Source organism: Lemur catta, chromosome 2 (assembly GCF_020740605.2).
Source record: "Lemur catta isolate mLemCat1 chromosome 2, mLemCat1.pri, whole genome shotgun sequence".
NCBI lineage: Eukaryota > Metazoa > Chordata > Mammalia > Primates > Lemuridae > Lemur > Lemur catta.
In genome coordinates, this window is record NC_059129.1 from 46,331,800 (window position 1) to 46,353,669 (window position 21,870).

The 21,870-nt window shown below is 44.3% G+C and overlaps 1 protein-coding gene across 1 annotated transcript; it reads right to left on the reverse strand.

Annotated features, from left to right (window-relative positions):
* Window positions 1-1,972: 1,972 nt before the first annotated feature.
* Window positions 1,973-21,776, reverse strand: PPIL1 (peptidylprolyl isomerase like 1). The gene is made up of 4 exons (XM_045541859.1): window positions 21,454-21,776; window positions 18,117-18,271; window positions 3,743-3,811; window positions 1,973-3,165 (listed from the first exon to the last, which is right to left on the reverse strand). Exons 1-4 carry the CDS (start codon window positions 21,507-21,509, stop codon window positions 2,945-2,947), a joined length of 501 nt encoding a protein of 166 aa, XP_045397815.1. The 5' UTR covers window positions 21,510-21,776; the 3' UTR covers window positions 1,973-2,944.
* Between the last annotated feature and the right edge of the window lie 94 nt (window positions 21,777-21,870).

Consider the following 21,870-nt stretch of genomic DNA (forward strand, 5'->3'; position numbering starts at 1 on the left):
ACTGTGGTCCCCACCCCCCAAGCCATGGACCAGTACCAGTCTGTGGCCTGTTAGGAACTGGGCCGCACAGCAGGTGAGCGGTGGGCTCCAGCCGCGCCCCATCACCCACACTACCGCATAAGCTCCGCCTCCTGTCAGAGCAGCAGCGGCGTTGCATTTTCACAGGAGCATGAACCCTACCGTAAACCGCGCGTGTGAGGGATCTAGGTTCAGCGCTTCTTATGGGAATCTAATGCCTGTTGATCTGAGGTGGAGCTGAGGCGGTGATGCTGGCATCAGGGAGTGACTGCAAATACAGATCACCATTAGCACAGAGGTTTGACTGCACAATAATGTGTTGAATCATTCCCCAAGCCACCCCTCAACACACGGTCCATAGAAAAATTGTCTTCCATGAAACAGGTTCCTGGTGCCTAAAAGGTTGGGGGCCACTGCTCTAGGACTTTGCTACTCCAAGTGTGGTGTCCGGACCAGCGGTCACCATCTCCTGGGAGCTGGTTAGAAATGCAGAATCTCCGGCTGAACGCAGAGCCAGGAGCTGCTTTCTAAGGGGCTCCCTCTGCGACTCCTGCGGGTGCTAGTGTGAGACGCCCTGGCCAGGGCCCTTGGGGGCCAAACTTTATAATCTGGGTCCAAACTTCTCTCACCCATCCCAGGGGCACTTGTTTGAAGGCCCTTATCACTGGCTGTCTATCCCAACTTTCAGCCTTCTCCAAGAAGTCTAGAATCTCCTTCTCTTCCCACCTGACAAGGGCCAGAGAGCAGTATCTCTCCTGTCCCTTGATTAGCTCCCAGCAGTCCCATGCCTGTCTTCATTAATCTCCATCCAAGTTTTAAACTCATCCTTACCTTTTGATAAGCTACCCTCACCTCCATCCATTTGAGATGTGACTGGAATGAGCTATCTGTGCACTGGCACACCCCAGTTTGATGAGACTTGTCCTAATGGTACATATCCTGACAGCATGTGGACACTCACAGGACCAAAGAATGAAGCAGGCCTCCTTTTAAACAAGCTCCCCTTATATGCAAACAGGAATCTCTACACCTCTGGCTAACTGGCAGCATCACCAGAAAGCGTGAAACAATTCAAATTTCTCTCTTCGAGGTCGTATCTTTTATGAAAACTGTCATATCCCTACATGTGCGACTGCCTTGGCATGTTCTTGGTGTACCTTTACAGAAACAAGGAACTATGCCTGTGCTTTCTTCCCAAGGGTATGCAGAACCTTCTTTACCTAAAAGTAGCGATGTTTCCACACCCCTGTGCCCTGGATAGAAGTGGGGATTTTCAGGATTTTCAGAAGTGGGAGGTTAGTGGATGGGTTTTTCCTTGCTCTCAGAGTAGGATCCAATCCTGTCTCCCCAGTGCAGGCCAAAAGAAATGTATTTCCATCTTCCCAGAGTGTACATTACTTTTCACACTAAAACCATCTCTGGGATGTAGTTTGTTGTTGGGTTTTGCTTTTTAGTTGTTGAGAGAGGAGACAAAAAAGTGGAGAAAGAGGTTGAAGGTAGGGAAGGCTTGGGGAATAGAACCTTGTTTGGCCATTCCATAAAGTAAACCACCATTCCCAAAACGTATAGGGTGATAAGAAACACTGAAGTTACAATTTCCGCTTCAAGGAGGTCCCAGCTTAAGGAAGCAAACACCACAACTCATACTGCGCCTGGTCCCATCACAATGTGCAGGCAGATGTCCTGCAAGTTCGAGGGACAGTCCGGGTCTCTCAGCACATCCATCTGCTTCACCCACAGGCGATCCTCCCTCATTCAGAAACGCCAATGGCATCACTTCTTTCTCTGGTTCTCATTTTTTAAGTCAGAACTGCTCTCGAATGGGGGGACGTCCACAAATCTAAAATGATGTGAAACTTTAAAGATACGATCCCTGCAATACTACTTGAGATGGTTGAGATTAAAATGGCTGTTAGAAGTTCATACAGTATTTAAAATCAGACCACACCAGTGATTTCAACCATCAATGGCATTTTATTTTAGAAGTTTCTATGTATTACATAGGTATTAACTTCCGTCCTCTTACCCCTACTCCTCTCCTGAAAATCCAAAAAGATTAAAAAAACAACAACAAACCCGAATGTATAAAAATCTCTTATCTAATTTCTCTAAAGTCTTAGGTTAAAAAGACCTAAGTGGTGCTTCTCCTTCACGAGAGTACTGCTTTGTAAGGAATTCATAGAATGTCCTTGCACTCATTATGTATTTCTTCTCCTCCCTGGGAAAAATGGTCAATGCTTCTGCTTCCTTTTAATAAATTCATTTCTCGATTATTACACATTATCATTCCCCACTTGACACCTTCTCAGAGACTGATTGTTGGATGTGTTTTTCATTTGGCAAAAATTCAATGTGGCTTTGCGTGGGATGTCTAAGTGTCAGAACCAGCAGTGTTGATGTTCTGGTTTTGAGTGGGAAAATATATATAGAGATGCATACATTCCCTGGAAGAACAAAAGTAGGAGACTGAAATAGGGTGTGCACAGAGTTAAAAGGGCTGATAGACACTATCTGGTTTTGAATTCTGTGGCCGTCAGCCACCAAAGACCGCAGTGTAGGCCAGAATATAAATCTCCTCAGGAAGAAGTTTGGTTAGGCACTGTGAAATGACAGAGTCTGCTTCATTTTGTTCCAAGTATATCAGAGCAGACACACACAAGGAGGTGCATTATGGGTCATTTGCAGAGAACAGTAACCTGTGGATAAACATGTATGGGCATTTCTGCAAATGCTTTGTCAACCTAGGTGTTGGGGGAAGAGAAAAGAAGTATCCTATGAAAATATACTTCCATCTCTAATTCACCCAAGATCCCAGGCTTCCTTAGCTCTATGATTTGCAAGGCCAAAATGAACTTTAGCGTGACATGCCATTTTAGGTCATCTGGAAGCTGGTTCGCTGGGGCCATCTCAGAAGGCAGCAGCAAGTCTATCCAGAAGGGTATGCCTTAATGATCTTCACATCGTCCACAGGGCGGTCCTGGGAGTTTGTTTCCACCATTCCCACTCGATTCACCATTCCTATACCCTGGCACACTCGGCCAAAAATGGTGTGTTTGCCATCGAGCCACTGTGTTGGGGCGAGGGTCACAAAGAACTGGCTGCCGTTGGTGTCTGGCCCTGCATTGGCCATTGCGAGAATTCCAGCCCCTGGTGGGAAAAAGGAAGAAAGGAAAGAGAATGAATAACCCCCACAAGTCCAGCGTAGAGCTGCTACCCCATCCCAGGCATGGAACAACACCAGGACTTTGTTCTGGCCTCTGTCACCAACGACCCATTCCTGGCCAACCTCCCCCTCAGGGCAGGCTCTCTGTCTTGCACAAAGGCCATCACTGCATTACCTGGATGGCCTCATCTTCCTTGTCCTCATCTACTCCCCAGCTTCGACCCCTGATGATCCCTGCTAACTGCTGGGCCCTGTCCTGACTGCCCTCAAAAACCCAGCAAGGTCTACTGTTTCTTTGAGGACACTTTTGATATCCATAGTTTATGACATTCAACAAGCAGTTAGAGTCTACAACACTCAGATCAGCACTCTGAATCGCTCAGAACTCTGTGAGAGGCGCCACTTTCTCTAATGGGCCGGAGCTCTTTGTGGCGCCACGGCTGGGCAGCTACCTGGCGCCATGCCATGGTGTCAGGCATTTACCTTGAATCATGGCCAAAAGAGCGAGCTTTTAAAATCTACTCCTCCTTCCTACCCAGTCCAGCCAGATTATACACTTACCCGTGAATTTTAAGTCTGGATGAAGTTCATCTTCAAACTGTTTGCCGTAGATAGATGCACCACCTCGACCTGCCAGATTAGAAGATGAAAAATGAACCAGCCAGTCCCATATTCTACCTCACAGTAAGAAGGGCCCAGGGTTAAAAGATTTTTCAGAGTTCAGGAAAGGAAAAGGCAGTGTGCACATCCAGTCCCCTGCTACATGTACTGCAACTACAGAGCCAAGCATGAACAGCACATTCAAATCACTGGTTTCATTCAGGTAAGACATTTCTTTTCAAAATAACCCTGAGTATTTTTTCCTGTGTATTAAAATAACACATGTTCACTGTCAAAAATGTAGAAAACATAGAACATTATCAAAAGAACATTAAAGACTCCTATAATCCAACCATCTACAGATTACCACCATTCATAATCTGATGTTAAGAGTTTTCTTGATTCTTAACATGTTTATGAGTATTTTTTTTAATTGAGAAGGGGGTCTCATAATATTGCCCAGGCTGGTCTCAAACTCCTGGCCTCAAGTGATCCTCCGGCCTTGGACTCCCAAAGTGCTAGGATTACAGGCATACGCCACTGTGCCAGGACCTTTATAAGTATTTTAGACAGGATTATCCCAAACCCTAACCCTATGCCCATTACAAACATTGCTTAATCAATCAGCATTCTTCCCTGCTAAATTTAAATTTACCTCCAATCCTTACCAACCCAGACTCAAAGCAGCCATTATTAATGGATCAGAAATGGCCCAAGAGTTGAAACCTATTTGCCACCCTTAACCTAGGTAATTAAAATAATATTACAGGAATAATATTGTAGTAGGCAGAGTCCACTGAGGAGAGGTAGCATATCATAAAGAGAAAATGAAGAAACATGGGATTGAGAATTATTTGCTAGCAACATCACCACCAAATGTTATTTATATTATGTCCACAAGAGCATGGTGCTGTGCCAGACACCCTAAGCTCAAGTAGGTTTTGTTCTTAGAGCAAAACGGTATTAATTAAATATGGTTTCCCATAGGAAAATATGTCATAACAGGAAGCTACTTTCCCAACCAACATTAATCACTTTATACTGTCAACCGTATGCCTTGTTCAACTACACTGGTTTCTCCAAGTTGATCAGACATGACAAAACAGCCTGGAACAAAATGAACATTGGATCTGTCCACTTACTCTGCCTGCCTGGCAGCCAGAGAACAGCCTAAAGTAGCATATTAAAGCACCATGCCCCCACTACCTCCAGGGCCCTGGCTAAGGTGTTTCCTCAGCACAAATCCTTCGCTTTCCCTTTTAGGCTGCTCCACCAAAGGGAGTCTGTCACAGCCCCCGTTTCCGGAAGAAAACACTATGTGCAAAGAGGAATGGTAGTGAATCTTAACAGACTAGGGGAAACCTCCTATCTGGCCCAGGCTACCTATGCTTCTGGAACTACACCAAACTATACAAAAATTCATTCCAAAATTTCTCACCTGCCAGTATACTTCCAAACAGCAATTATGTAACCAATATATTCCCTCTGACTTGGGCCCTCCCCTTGTTCTGCCCTTTAGACCACTAAAGTCAAGGTTCACTAGAGTCAAGGGGTTACTAGCAGTGCCAGAGCTGAAGATGAGAAAGAGAGAGAGGGCTGGGGGCCAAACAGAGGCCAAGGCCAGTTGCGCTGTGTGAACGAGCAAGCTGAGGAGTCATTCAGCAGCGCATTGTCTAGCCGTAGGCTGAGCCCTCAAGGCATGATCCCTGCAAGCTGAGGGCTGCCAGAACACAACCTCCAGGCCCCTGCCCTCTAGGAACGAGAAACCATCACATCATGTAAACACCACCACAAACAAGAGGATTAAGGGATAGGCCAGTCAAGATCACAGATGAAACAAGGATTTTCAGCAATCAGGAGACAAGAAGGAGAGAGCATGGAGCCCCTTGTTACTTGATAGGCACAGTTTGACCAAATGCAACTAGTTTGGGCCTCTACGGCACCGTTTATTCATGATATATAATCTTCTTATAACCCAACTCAACTCAGTAGGGTTTGCAGCAAAATGTCAGAAAGATGAATAATTCCAATCCAAACATTCCTCTGGGCATGTGGAATAGGCGAGAGGTGGCAGGGGGACAGGGAGTGATTAAAGAGTTCTCCGGCATGCTACACAGATGTCAACGATCAGTTACAAGGCCAACGGTTTGGAAGCCCTGCAGGCTCTGTGCCTGGTCTAGTACAGATACAATGGAGACAGGCACAGACCTGTTTTCTAAGCTTTGTACTTCAAGGTTCTTTTCCTCTTCTATCCTCTCTTTTAAACATTTATTCAATTCAATGTACGTATTTCAGACGTACAGAAATATAACAAACTATGACCCTCGCCCGCCAGAAATAAAGTATCACAAATCCAGTTAAGACCCCCCAAGCACACACCCCACTGCATCCCTTCCCATCCCTCATTCTCCCAAGAGCTGACAACTGCTCCAAAGAAGCACATTTTCCTCTCAGGTAACCACTATTCTGACCAGAAGTTTGTCATTTCCATGCATTTTCTTTTTTACTACATGTATGTGTATGCCATAAAAAAAGTACTGCTGTTTTGCATGTTTTTAAGCTTCTGTAAATGGTATCATACTCTAGATTCTTCTGCAATTAGCTTTCTGTTCACCATTGTTTGTGAGATTCATCCATTTTTTTCCGTGCAGTTCTCTGCAGCGTGTGCCCCGCCGTATGATTATGACACTGTCTGAGCCTTTCTTGTGCGGATGGATATTGAAGATCTCTACAGTGTTTTTGCTATTAGCAGCCATGCTGTAACAACCATTCTTACACTGTCTCCCAAACACAAGCGCAAGGGCTCTCAGGAACTACACCTCGGGGGACACGCAGGCTCACAGTTTGAGTGTTGCAGCATTACTAGATTTTTCTAAATGTCTTATCAAAAAGGATGTGAGCCACTGTGAACCCCTACCCACAGTGCCGTCACTCCTACTGCTCTAGGTCCTTTTGTCAGACTTTGTAACACGTATCTGTCAGTCTGAGGAGTGTGAGACCTCTTGTGGTGTTTCAACCTGCATTTCCCTAAAGTTAGGCATAATTTCATGTTTACTGGCTATGTGGCTTTCCTCCTCCATGAATGGCCACTTTTCTATTGAGTAGTCTGATATTTTAAAATTTATATACACAGTGGTATATGTGGAGGATTGGTTCTAGGACCCCCTTGCATATAGCAAAATCCACACATACTAAGTTCCACGCCTGTGGAACTTGCGTATCCAAAATGTCAGCCCTCTGCTGCATCCCAGGAATAATACTGTGTTTTCGATCCCCAGTTAGTTGGAAAAACAGGTCTGTAAGTGGACCCATGCAGTTCAAACCCGTGTTGTTCAAGGGTCAATTGTATATTCTGGATACTAATCCTTTGCAAATATCTTCTCTCAGTTGATTTTTTTCACTCTTGTAATGTGATGCACAGTTTTTGCAGTTGAAATTCCTTAATTTTTTTCTTTATGATCTGCGCTGTTTCTAAAAACAAAAAACGGTTTTCTTATCTGCAAGACTCCTCTGATGTCCCTTTTTCCCCCTCACGCTCACCAACTGTGGGAACCTCCCAAGATGAAGTGGAGAGACATCTAAGACATGCGACGTGCAGAGTGGTCTTACAGAAAAATTACCATACTTGGTGCCTCTTGTGCTCACCCCTCCCATGCCACAGCTGATGGGGCCATGGATTAATATCCATCCCCAAGGCAGCCATAGGTGGGCAGTGACCCATAAGGAAGCCTACATAAAAGCTCTGCACAGCAGGGCACTCACCAGAGGGCAACTGACCAAGGCCTCTCTTCTGGCAAGAAAGCCCCTAACAGAAACTGTGGATGGGCTGTCCCCTGAGCATTCCCAACCTCCTTCTCCACAGCCTGCCTCAACCCCAGAGATAAGGAAGGTAGGTACTGCCCAGTCCTTTTGTAGCCAGAAGTGGTGAAATGACCCATTTCTGATTTACTAGTACAAACAGAAGTCTGCTGAATAGAGCTCCCAGAAAGCTATAGCTTTCCTGATAAAAAGGGACAAACACACTCCTTTGTCTTTCATCCATAGCTTTTTCACCATTCTCCCTCTTTGAAAGAAGGGTGATGTCAGGAGCAGCAGCAGCCACCTTGCAACCATAAGACTAACAAGTTTGAGACCAAAGGGCAACGCACAAGAATAACGAAGTGGAAAGACAGAGCAAGCCCAGGTCCCTAACAACTGTGCTGGGCAGCTAATAACTGCTTACTTCCAGATGTTGTTATGAGAAACACAAAACAGCCATTGTGACTGAGTTTTGTGTTACTTGTAGCCAAAAGCACTGCTAACTGATGTGATCACTTTGTTAGTAACAGAGTAGGAAGGGGAACTGGGATCGCTGGGGGAAATGTCAGACACCAGATCTACCACGGGGAACAATGCCATAGCTCTCCAAGAGGCTTTGCAGTTCTTGAGATGGAGACTCCACCATTTACTATCTGTTTAACCTTAAACAAGATACTTAACCTCTCTAAGCCTCAGTTTCCCTGTCTGCAAAATGGGAATGGTAGTTGTACCTACATGTCATTTGCTTGTTATGAGAATGAAATGGGATAACACATATAATCGTGTAACATGAAGCAAACACACAGTAGTATCAGCGATGAGGGGCTCCCTCTGACTGAGATAACCCGAGCATTTTCCATGAGGCAGCTGAGGGGCACGATTCAGAGTTTATTCCATTTCCTCTGTTCTCAAACATCCACCACCATACCCTTGCTGCTCCTTGCTCTTTGAGGATAACCTTGTTTCTTATTTCACTGAGAAGGGGGAAGTATTTAGAACTTTCACACGTTTTCACCACCAAATCTACTTCCCTTCCTGCACCTCTACCCACGTCCCCTCCTTCCTCCATTAGCAATATGCTGTATGAATAAATTGTTCATATGACTATACCACCACCACCACGTACGCAATCCCATTCACCTTCAAATAACTTTGCAACTACAATTTCCCGTTCTCCTTTATTAATTTTTCTCTTTCTAATGGATCATTCATAATAGCATTTAAACATGTTATTAATATTTCCTATCTTAAAAAATAAAACAAGGGAATATCTCTGAATCTATTCTGGTTTGGGGGGCTGTCCAATAAAAAAATAATAATTTAAAAAATTAAACATTACAAAAAAAGAAAAAAGAAAACAAAACAAACTCCATCTCCAAATATCCTATTTCTCTATATCCTTTCCACAAAAACTCTGCAAAAACGCTGTGAACACCTGTTGTCTCTGCTTCGCCTCCCATTTTCTCTTGAACACTCTCCATTCCATGGTACCTGCCCTAGTCAAGGTTGCCAGGACCCTCTATGTGGCTAAATCCGATGGTCCGGTCAATCCTCGGGCCTCACCTTACTTGATCCACATGCCACATCTGACAGTTGATGGCACCCTTCTTCTTTTCTTTTTCTTTTCTTTTTTTTTTTGGAGACAGAGTCTCACTCTGTTGCCTGGGCTAGAGTGCTGTGGTATCAGCCTAGCTCACAGCAACCTCAAACTCCTGGACTCAAATGATCCTCCTGCCTCAGCCTCCCGAGTAGCTGGGACTACAGGCATGTGCCACCATGCCTGGCTAATTTTTTCTGTATATTTTTAGTTGCCTGGCTAATTTCTTTCTATTTTTAGTAGAGACGGGGTCTCACTCTTGCTCAGGCTGGTCTCGAACTCCTGACCTCAAGTGATCCTCCTACCTTGACCTCCCAGAGTGCTAGGATTATAGGCGTGAGCCACCGCGCCCAGCCTGTCACCCTTCTCCTTGAGACAGTCTTCACTTGGTTTCCAGGACTCCACATTCCGCTGGTGTTCCTGCCACCTCACTGGCAGCTCCTCTTTGTCCTCTGCTGGCCCCTTCTCGTCCCCTCTCCTTTCACAGGTGCTAGGCCTGCACTACTGTGTGAAGACTTCCCCTCTTCCCCTTCCTCTTTATGTTTCACAAGTGTTAGATCAATAGAGCATAGAACTGTCTTGGTGTCTTCTTCCCAGGGTACTAGAACTGACACAGCTGCTACCACGCTAGTCCAGACTACAGCAATCTCCAGCTTTGACAACAACCTCTCACTGCCTGCTTGCTTCCAGCCACCTATTCTTCCTCTTTCCCCACCATCTACTCTTCACATGGCAGCCAGAGGAATCCTTTAAAACAAGTCTGATCGTGGCATTCCCTTGCTTTACTTTTATTTTTTAATTTTTTTGAGAGTCAAAGTCTGCTCTGTCGCTCAGTCTGGAGTGCAGTGGCACAATCATAGGTCACTGGAACCTCGAACTCTTGGGCTCAAGGGATCCTCCTGCCTTAGCCTCCCCAGTAGCTAGGACTACAAGTGTGCAACCACCATGCCCAGCTAATTTCTTAAAAAGTTTTTTTATAGAGACAGGGTTCACTTTGTTTCCCAGGCTAGTCTTGAACTCCTGGCCTCAACTGATCCTCCCACCTCTGCCTCCCAAAGTGCTGGGATTATAGGCATGAGCCACCACACCCAGCCCAGCACTCCCCTGCTTTAAATCCTCCATCGACACTGCATCACTCTTAGAACAAAATCCATAGTCCTCACCACAGCTCACAAGACTCTCCATGGTCAAGGTGCTCTGATACCCTCCAGAGTCATCTCCTGACACTCTCCCCTCACTCACCTGTTGCAGACACACTGGCTCCCGTGCTGTTTCTTGCCAAGCACACTCTGGTCTACGGCCTCCAACTGCTATTCTCTTTGGAGCGTCCTTGCCCTCAACAGCAAATCTCATGGCTCCCTACTTCATTTTATTCAGAGCTCTGCTCAGATGCCACCTTGTCAGAGAGGCCTTCCCTAATCATACTCTCCGAAACAGTACATCCTCCCTCACCAGCTAGCCCAGTGGTTCTCAGCTGGGGTTGATTTTGACTCCTGGGGACAGTGGGCAATGTCTGGAGACAATTTTGGTTGTCACAATTGAGGGGTTCTATTGGCATCGAGTGGGTAAAAGCTAGGCATGCAGTTAAATATCCTAAAATGCACAGTACAGCCCTAACAACAAAGAATTATCCAGCCCAAAATGCCAATAGTGCCAACGTTGAGAAACCCTGCTCTATCCCCTGATATCATTTGTCATGACCTGACAGTATATTATGTACTTATTAGTTCACTCTGTCTCACTCACCAGAATGAGAGCTCCACGAGGGCTTTCTTATTCACTGTTGTATCTCCAGCTCTTAGAACAATGCCTGGCCTACAGGAGTCCAATAGACTTTTAAAAAATGAACTAACAACCAAAAAAATAAACAAATAACTACATTTTTCTGAGCTCCTATTTGTGTCAAGCCTGTGTTAACCATTTTGCAAACACCAGTTCCTTTACTACTCACAACCACCCTAGGAGGTGTGTATACACATACTCCCCGGGGACAGGTCAGAAGGCTCAGCAAGGTTATGTAACTTGTCTACATTTAACAAGCGTTCATATGAAGCCAGGTGTCAAACCCTCGCCCACTGGGCTCCACTTCCAGCCCCTCCACCCCACACTACACTGCCTTGCCATGTTCCACAGCTGGATGAAATTTCCTCATATATTTTTCTTATCCCAAACTCAAGAGTCCCAAATGGTCCCTGAACCATGCTAGATCAAATCTGAACTCCTCTGTCTGGAGGTCTCCATTAACTGGCCCCAAACTGTACATTCTGACCCAAATTGTTCCTTTACTGTCCCCTAAACATGCAGTTAAGAGATTCGTGAATTTTAAAGGGGTCTTAGAATCACATTTTATGTATCTGTTCTGGGCATGAAGAGATGGCTGAGTTAAGTCGCAGAGCCAGTGCAGTGTATAAGACGTGGCACCTGGGGTTGTGGGCTGTCCTCCACATGTCCACATGCCTCTGTCACCCCTGCCTCTGCTCTGCACTCATTCTTCTTCCTAAATCCAAAATGCCCTTCCCTCTACCTCCCAAGAGTTAACATTCTATTAATATAGTTTCTTTCAAGGCCTACTCACAATATGCCTCTTTCTCATTCTAATCCCATTCCACTGTAATTTTTCCCCTTATTATGAATTATTCCAACCTATATTATATATATAATCCATATCATTTGCATATTTATATTATTACTTTCTAGTTGTTTCTTATAATGAACAGCTTGTTTCCTGGCAGGGCTGGGAGCTGCAAGGAAAAAAAATGCCTTGGCTTAATGCTTAAGTACTCCTCACAGGCCTTAGAATAGCACAGGATGCCCAGCAGACTCTTAGCAAATACTCATCAAATGAATAAAATTAACAATGAGCTTGCTGTTCAACACGGTTAAATTTCAGGTGTTCTTGGGGCTACCAAGAAGAGAGATGAAATCAGACTGAGGGTGACGCACAGGATAATCAGCATATAATTAATCACAGCAATCACAGCAGCTGGAGAGCACTGGGGGGCCAAGTGCAGAGCAAGACGAACTAAAGGAAGAACTTGATAGAATGTCATGTCTTATAGGGAGGAGGGGAAGAGGTTAGTAGAAACAGATAAAAGACATTCAGAGGGCTATGGAAGGAGTCAGCATAGTTGTTATAATGTGGGGAATTTGAAGGTAGAAAAATGGTTTAAAATGAAATGAAGAAGGAAGTCAAAGGGTATTTGAACTGAGAAAGCATCTGGCAAAGCTGTATCAGAGAAAGAACACGGAAAGAATGTTTCCATAGTAGTCAGACTGAGGGATAGCTGGGAATGGAAACGGTACAACTTGAAGAGCCCAGGATGCCACATGCTGCCCATCTGAGATGTGCAGCAAAAAACGTGTCACCTAACCACCCCGCAGACATGAACTGCTGACCCAGGAGGACCAACTCCTGTTTGCCCTCCACCACAGACCTGCCAGCAGACTGCTCAATCATGTATTATACTTGAGGCTGGATGCAGTTATTTGAAAATCTTTTTTCCCTTAATTTCAAAATATTAAGGGGGTACAAATATTTTTATTACATGAATAGCTTTTATAATGCTTATGTCAGGGGTAATTTGTGTGCCTATCACCTGAACAGTGTTCACTGTAGCTGTTAGGTAGGTTTTTGCCCCTTCCCTCCTCCCCCTCCCCCTTCTTTTGAAAATCTTTTGAGTGATTCAATTTCATTAAAATTACAGCATGGAAATATGACATTATGAAGGATCATGAACGAACTACAGAAACACTGGGAAGCTCTGGTGTAAGCAACTCACACCTGAGTCACTTCCGATTCTTGCACGCTAATCGTGGACTCTCAGCCATGGGTATGAATTAGAATTTATTGCATAACAACATGAGCAGGAGCGAGGAAGAAGACAGGAGAGAAGCACATCAAAGTATCAACAGAACACTTTCAGATACAGAAAGTGGAATGAAGCAGGATTAGAAATGGTATATCAACTTGCTGAAGTACCCAATGAAGTGAATACAAAAAAAATTAAAATTTATTTATTTTTGGTTTCATAATGAAAATTAAAATTTTAAATGCCAAAAATTCACCAGTATTAATCAAATAAGAAAAGGAAAAAAAAAATTCTAAAAATTCTAAAAAGAGTCAGCCATGGAAAAAAATAGAAGATTCTTCTGCCTGCACTTCCTGAAGGTAGCAATCAGGAAAAGAGTGTCACGCTGAGAATTCTCACAAACACCCTCCAATTTTGAGAAGCCAAAAGAAGTAAGAGTGAGCAGCCCTTAAAAAGCTAAGGAAAAAGCCCTGAGGGCAGAAGCCTCACACAAACCACAAGGGCTCAGGAGTGACAGGCAGGCGACTAGGGCTGGTGTCTTAGTCTGTTTTGCATTGCTATAAAGGAATATCTGAGGCTGGATAATTTATAAAGATAAGAGGTTTCTTTGGTTCACAGTTCTGCAGGCCGTACAAGAGGCATGGCACCAGCATCTGCTCCGGTGAGGGCCTCAGGAAGCTTTTACTCGTGGTGGAAGGCAATGGGGAGCAGGTGTCACTGGAGAGAGGGAGGTAGCTAGAGACAGAAGAGGAGGTGCCAAGCTCTTTTAAACAACCAACTTTCCTGTGAAAAAAGAATTACCTCCTGGAGGGCACTAAGCCGTACATGAGGGATCTGCCCTGATGACCCAAACACCTCCCACTAGGCCCTACCCGCAATACTGGGGATCAAATTTTGACATGAGGTTTGGAGGGGACAAATATGCAAACTATATCAGCTGGCCACCTTCAGGGCACTGGGCCATACTCGGGGGACTACCCAGACCCTGAGGTAGGGATAGTGGGACACCACTGGCTGGTGGAGGGGCCCTAGGATAAGGCTTTAATGGAGTTTGGGAAGACAGAACAGTCTACCCCTCCCACAAGGGGCTCACTCAGCATGAGCTGAGCTCCAATTCTCTCCCACACATCTTCAGGCACAAATAAAATAGAGAGAAAGCATTCGAGCATTTGGAGTGGGGAAGACAACCGGTCCCATTAGAGACAACAGAGGTGCTGACATTAAACATGGATAAGATGAAAACAAGTGGCACGGAAACTACGCAAACATACCACAGCCAGTCGAAGGACAGAAGGAAAGGAGGGGAGGAAGGAAAAAACACCCCAGGAACTTAGTCTGAGAGAAACTATAACCTGAGAAGTAGCATCTCCATGGCTGTCTCAAGGTACAGATGACTCAGCAGAAATAATCTAATAAAACAAAAGTTCAAAGACAAGACAATATAGCACAGAATAAGGTGAAAGGATTGCAGAGCTAAGGAAACAAATTGGGTCTCCAAATGACACCGATGAAGAACTAATAAACCAGAACAGTGAAGAACAGAATAGACATGACTGAAAACTGAGTCAGGCATAAAGATCTCAGATTACTTCAGTGAATGTAGGAAAAAAAATCACCTCACACAATCAAAAGAAATGTGATAAATCTGGAAGACAAAGGTGATGAAACAAAGAATAACTAATTTCCTGAATTAGAAAATCTAGTAAGTATAACAGAAAATATTCAGAAATAGAAATCAAAAAAAGGCCAAGCGCGGTGGCTCACGCCTGTAATCCTAGCACTCTGGGAGGCCGAGGCGGGTGGATTGTTTGAGCTCAGAAGTTCGAGACCAGCCTGAGCAAGAGTGAGACTCCCGTCTCTACTAAAAATAGAAAGAAATTATATGGACAGCTAAAAATATATATAGAAAAATTAGCCGGGCATGGTGGCGCATGCCTGTAGTCCCAGCTACTCGGGAGGCTGAGGCAGGAGGATCGCTTGAGCCCTGGAGTTTGAGGTTGCTGTGAGCAAGGCTAACGCCACGGCACTCTAGCCCGGGCAACAGAGTGAGACTCTGTCTCAAATAAATAAATAAATAAATAAAAAGATCTGAGAGAATGAGTGTGGCCCAAGAATAGTATACCCAGTCACTGTCTTTTTTGTTTCTTTCAAATTTATAAAAAAATGGAATTTATTTCTTACAGTTATGGAGGCTGAGAAGTCCAAGGACCAGGAGCCATATCTGGTGAGCTGTCTTGCTGGTGGAGACTCTGTAAAGTCCCAAGGTGGCCCACGGCATCACATAGTGAGGGGACTAAGCATGCTAACATGCAATCTCTTTTTCAAGTATAAAGGCAACAAGCGGAAATTCTCAAACATAAACGAGTTCAAAAATATAACACACTCTAGCCCTTGTAATACAAAACCACTGGACAGGAAATCTTGCCCTCTAGCATTTGTGAAGATAAAAGCCAAGTGGTAAGCACTAAATCCACTGAAATGTAGAACCCACACTATAGCTGAAGGAATTATGGGTGCAGAACAGAAAATGATAAAACTAACAATAATTAAGTGGGGTTGGAAAATCAAGTTGACTTTTTTTTTTTGAGACAGGGTCTTGCTCTGTCGCTCACGCTAGAGTGCTGTGGTATCAGCCTAGCTCACAGCAACCTCCTGGGCTCAAGCAACCCTCCTGCCTCAGCTTCCCGAATAGCTGGGACTACAGGCACACACCACCACGCCCAGCTAAATTTTTTCTATTTTTAGTAGAGATGGGGGTCTTGCTCTTTTGCTCAGCCTGGTCTCAAACTCCTGGCCTCAAGCAATCCTCCCATCTCGGCCTCCCAGAGTGCTAGGATTACAGGCGTGACCCACCACACCCGGCCCATTCCCCCCAAAGTTTTTTAATAAAATAAAAAGAAAAAAAAAAAGAAAGATGCCTAGATCAATAGCTACCAAAAGTTAACATTTCTTATTTCTGAGAGATGGGATAATAGGGAATTAGCTAATGGTGGTTAGAAATCTTTAGGAGCTACGCTTATCAATGATTTTTCCTTTTTTCTACTTCCCTATATAGTCTGTATTTTGCAATATGCCCATATACATTGAAAAAATTAAGTACTTCCAGCCATAAAGGATAAATAATGAGACAATTCAGAATGACAAAGAATAAGACCAAGAAAAGACTGCCACAGAGAGAACAAATCTTGTTTAAAGGCAAAAGAGCAGGAATTAGCAGAGAAAAAACAGACTGCGAAGCCAGGGCCCTTAAAATGAATTAGTGTTTCACCAAGTTTCACTAATAAATCCCATCTAAATGCCAACAACTCCCAAATTATATCTCCACACCAGACCTTTCCTCGAACCCCACATTCATATGCAACTACTTATTCTACATATTTACTTGAAAATCTGGCCGGGCGCAGTGGCTCATGCCTGTAATCCTAGCTCTGGGAGGCCGAGGCGGGTGGATCGCTCGAGGTCAGGAGTTCGAGACCAGCCTGAGCAAGAGTGAGACCCCGTCTCTACCAAAAATAGAAAGAAATTATCTGGCCAACTAAAAATATATATATAAAAAAATTAGCCGGGCATGGTGGCGCATGCCTGTAGTCCCAGCTACTCGGGAGGCTGAGGCAGTAGGATCGCTTAAGCCCAGGAGTCTGAGGTTGCTGTGAGCTAGGCTGACGCCACGGCACTCACTCTAGCCTGGGCAACAAAGTGAGATTCTGTCTCAAAAAAAAAAAGAAAATCTTTAAGTACAATCAGCCCTCTGCATCTGTGGGCTCTGAATTCATGGATTCAACCAGCCTCAATTGAAAATATTTGGGGGAAAAAAGCATCTATACTTAACATGTATAGACTGTTTACTATATTCCCTAAACAATACAGTGTAACAACTATTTACACAGCATTTACACTGTGTTTGGTTTATAAGTAATCTAGAGATGATTTAAAGTGTAGGGGAGGATGTGCATAGATAATGTGAAAATATTACATCACTGTATACGAGGGACTTGAGCACCCTTGGATTTTGGTATTCACGTGGAGTCCTGGAACCAATCCCCCACGGATACTGACAGACAACTGTATTTCAAACATAACATGTCCATGACCAAATTCTTGATCTTCCCCCTCCAAACCTGCTCCTCCCTCAGCCTTCCTCATTTTAGTAGATTCAGCTCAAAAACTTAGAAGTCATCCTTGACCATCTCTCTCTCTCTCTCACTGTGTACATCCAAACTGTTAGCAAATCCTATTGGCTCTATTTCTATCAAAACATAACATGAATCCAGTCACTTCTTCCCACCTTCTCTATGATCAGCTTAGTCCAACCACATATTTCTAGACTGGATGACTATAGCAGACTCCTAACTTGTCCCTGGTCCCTATTCTTGCCCCTACATCTATTCTCCAAATAGCAGCTAGAGTGGTGTTTTTAAACAATAGGTCAGATCATGTCACTCCTTTTCTCAAAACTCTCCAATGGCTCCCATCTTACGCAGAATAAAAACCCAGGGTTCCTACTATGCCCTGCAAGGTACATGTACAACATGATCTCCAGCACGGGCTCCTGCCTCAGGGCCTCTGTCCTTGCTCTTCCCTCCACTAGAATGCTCTCACAGGGTTCACTCTCCATTCATATCTCTTCACCAGTAACATGTTCTCAGAGAGGGCTTCTCTTTCTACTAAAATTGCATTCCCACACCCTTTACCTGCTTTACTGAGAATAGGAATGCTGTCTTTGTTTACAGCTATATCCTTAGAGCTTAGAAACATATCAGAAACAAAGCAGATGCTCAAAATTTGTTAAATGAATGAATCAATGAAGGACACCAATATTTTATTCTTCTCAAAACATTGTGAATAATGTCTTTCTTTACTTCTGATTGACCAGACTACTCTATGTATCATTATAGTTCAGACAAATATTTTCTCTCAGTGACTAATATATGGAAGTTATGAGAAACTACCAAGCCTTGGAGGCAAAGTTGGATTCTGGTCAATTTCATATGTGTTTTTGGGGAGGCAGGAGGTGTCACCAGAATCAATCAACACAGTCCCTAGTAAATGGGAAACGAGGGCTCTGGCTGCCTTATCACCACCCAGTTATGACAGAGTGAGACCTTAGAAACTCATGTTGGTTTAACTGTACCTGTCCCTGTGGGGTCACCTCCTTGGATCATGAAGTCTTTGATGATTCTGTGGAATTTGGTGCCATTGTAGTAACCTCGCCGAGCCAACTCAGCAAAGTTCTTACAGGTCTTTGGAGCATGCTTCCAATACAGCTCCAGCACAATGATTCCCATGCTGCAAGGGGAGAGGAGAGCACAGCTCCAGTCAAGAACAAGGTCACGACAGATAGGAATTTTATGGGACTGTTCCAGGACTCTTGATTTTCAAGCTTGTTAAGTAATGAAATTGTGATAACCACTGGATTTCATGCTCAGCAAAGGAAAACAATACAATGCAAGTAACATAAACACAGATTATCGCTTTTGAGTAAAACATTCAGGGACTTCTGGTATTTCTTTTAAGTAAAATAACCGTGGACAACTCACAATTCTAATATCTTATATATAAAAGTCACTGATCATCTGAAATCAATATAACCCCTAAATTAGGGGGAAAAATTCTTACTTTTAATATTTAGATTTAAAAAAGACATTAAAATATTGGAAGTTCATATTTATACATGCAGAATTTTCTGGGTGGGGGTAGGGAGTGGGTAGACAGAGACAGAAAGATATTCAATTGAGGTTTTTTACAACTTTTATATTTTTGATCCATGTAAATACATTACCTACTCAAAAAATATTTCAATGGAAAATGAAAAAGGTAGTTTGTGTGTGTTTGGGAGGGAGTACAACAAAGGCAAAACCTGATTACTTCAAACCTTTGAACCTACCCAATACAATGAGTGCTTTTTCCTCCCCAGTACTGCTAAAGGATAAAGAAGAGACAGAACAGGTGCCTTCCCCTCCACTCCATCACTCATCTATACTTTAAATTCCAAGAATGTAAGAACTGAGTCAACTCTGTATAGCCTGGATACCCAGTGCCTAACACAGTGCTTTGCACAGTGTAGGTACTCTATGAAAACATGTGGAATGTGCTAGAAAACTGCTTTCTAACAGCCTTTATGCTTGCAACCCTCTTTTACACTGCTACCACTCAACACAGATTAACAATTACTCTGTGCCAGGCACTATTCCAGGTGCTTTTTCCATCATGGAGCTTACAATCTGGTGGATATTTTTAAAATACAGGAAATAACCTTTTGGAATGGCAGTCAGGAAGTCCTTACACAACTCTGAAATGTGCATACCTCAGCAATTTCAACTTCTAAATATCTATTCTCTAGGAAAATTTACAAAAGTGCCTAAGGAAACAGTATGTGCAAGGATGTTCATTCCATCATTTGCCATACCAAAAAAAGAGAAGCAACTTGGCTGGGTGCGGTGGCTCACACCCGTAATCCTAGCACACTGGGAGGTCGAGGTGGGAGGATTGCTTGAGCTCAGGAGTTCAAGACCAGCCTGAGCAAGAGTGAGACACCGTCTCTACTAAAAATAGAAAAATTGGCCAGGAATCATGGCACACGCCTGTAGTCTCAGCTAACTGGGGAGCTGAAGCAGGAGGATCCCTTGAGCCCAGGAGTTTGAGGCTCCAGTGAGCTACGATGATACCACTGCACTCTACCCAGGGCGACAGAGTGAGACTCTGTCTCAAAAATAAATAAATAAACAGTAAAAAAATTAAAAAATGTTTTTTTTTAAAAAAGATGCAACTTTAATGTCCTTCAAAGAGCAAATGACTAAAATAGCTTATTCATACTATGGGCAGCTACATGTATTACTGAAAGAAAAGCATGTTACAGAAAAAAACATACGTACAGTACAATATGATTCCATTTTTGTTAAAAAGTAGACATGAAAGAGGGATGTGTTTACACATACATAGAAAAAGATCTGTGTGGTAATCCAACAAACTGTTGGTACTGTTTTCAGAGAGGGGGTGGCTTTCACTTCTTATTCTATATACCTCTACATTGCTTGGATTTAAAAAAAAAAATACTGGCCGGGCGTGGTGGCTCACGCCTGTAATCCTAGCACTCTGGGAGGGCGAGGCAGCTGGATTGCTCGAGGTCTGGAGTTCGAGACCAGCCTGAGCAAGACCGAGACCCCGTCTCTACTAAAAATAGAAAGAAATTATCTGGCCAACTAAAACATATATAGAAAAAAAATTAGCCAGGCATGCTGGCGCATGCCTGTAGTCCCAGCTACTCGGGAGGCTGGGGCCGTAGGATCGCTTAAGCCCAGGAGTTTGAGGTTGCTGTGAGCTAGGCTGATGCCACGGCACTCACTCTAGCCAGGGCAACAAAGTGACACTGTCTCAAAAAAAAAAAAAAAAATACTAACAGGAATTCAGAAACTACAGGTTCGGGCCTGAAGCAGCAGAAGTTTGTCATAAAAAAAGGTGGAGATGGCAGCCAGGGAGCAAGAGCAGCATGAGCAAATACAGAAGGGACTGAGAGAACTCTGTGCTCTGCTTGAAAGCAGCATGGGCAAGAACAGAAAGGCAGGCAGAGAGACTTTGGCAGGCCCCTGGCTGCTGATGGGGGAATGTAGGTAGGCAAGAAGATGAAAAAAATCACCTTGAATGCCAGACTAAGTTTTAACCTTATACTGTTATAGCAGCAAGAAGTTATTTAAGTTTTTTTGAGCAGGATCCCTAGTTCAACTTTGGAGAGCTCACTTTGAGCTTCTTCTAAAGAGGCAACGGAATAAATAAATGGGGTTAAGGAACCTAGCATGTGAGACAGGTAGCCCAGGCTCCAAACGAGGTTCCCTCACTTACTAACTGCGTTAATGTAAAATTTGGCATTTCTCCAGCTAATATTGGAGGGGGAGGAGGTGAAATAATACCTTCATGATTTGAGATGCTGGGAGGATTAAATTAAATGGGATGACATACACCAGGGACATGGTACTAGCAGGTTAGTTATCATATCACTCTTTGATAGTGGGAAAAATGTGCTTCTTCCTGTATTTTCATAGTAGTTTATATAACTATATTACTTATCACATATTTACATATCTGTCTCCTTCACTATACTGTAAGCTCCTAAAGGCAGGGCCATGTGTGTTTTATCCACTTCTGTATCCTCAGAATTCAGATCCTACGTGCCTGACTTGTGGACTCATTACCCTCTTGTTGAATGAATGGATGAATGAAAGAAAAGAATGGAGGGAGGAGAACATCAAGCCCTTGTCGCGGAGGTCTCAGCGCGAGTCCGAGTCCGTGCGGAGCTTGGATGCGGACGGTGGTGTCCCCTCTCGGCCCTCAGGGGACCCTCAAGGCGGCGTTCCACGCCCCTCCACGTGGAGGCCGGCCTCCTGGAGGAGTGCGCCAGAAACCGAGCCCCGCGGCGAGACCCAGGGTCCTCGTCGCCTCCACCAGCCCAGCCCCAAAGGCCCGAACCCCCTCACCTGGTCTCCAAGTAAACGTTGGGGGGCTGCCAGGAATCTGGGGGAATTGCCGCCATAATGAAGCCAGCGGACTGTTTCTCTAGCAATTACTACTTCCGGCGTCTATTTGCAGGGGACCCGCAGGTGCTGCACACACTTCCGGCCTCTGCCGTTCAACCCTCTCGATGCCAGAATTTGAGGGGCTGGAACAAGGAAGAGGACGGTCCCGTCTTCCAAGGCTAGGAAGCTTGGGTGCGAGGCGGGAAGAGGCTAGGCGCAAGGAGGGAGAAAATTGCAAGCTCCATTTGAGGTGGACTCCAAGCGGCGATACCGCGCCACTCTCCGGACGATCTGATTGGTTCGTTTAGGCATGGAAGGCGGGAACAACTAGCGAGGCTGCACTCTGATTGGAGTTATTTCCTAACATTCAATTCGAGG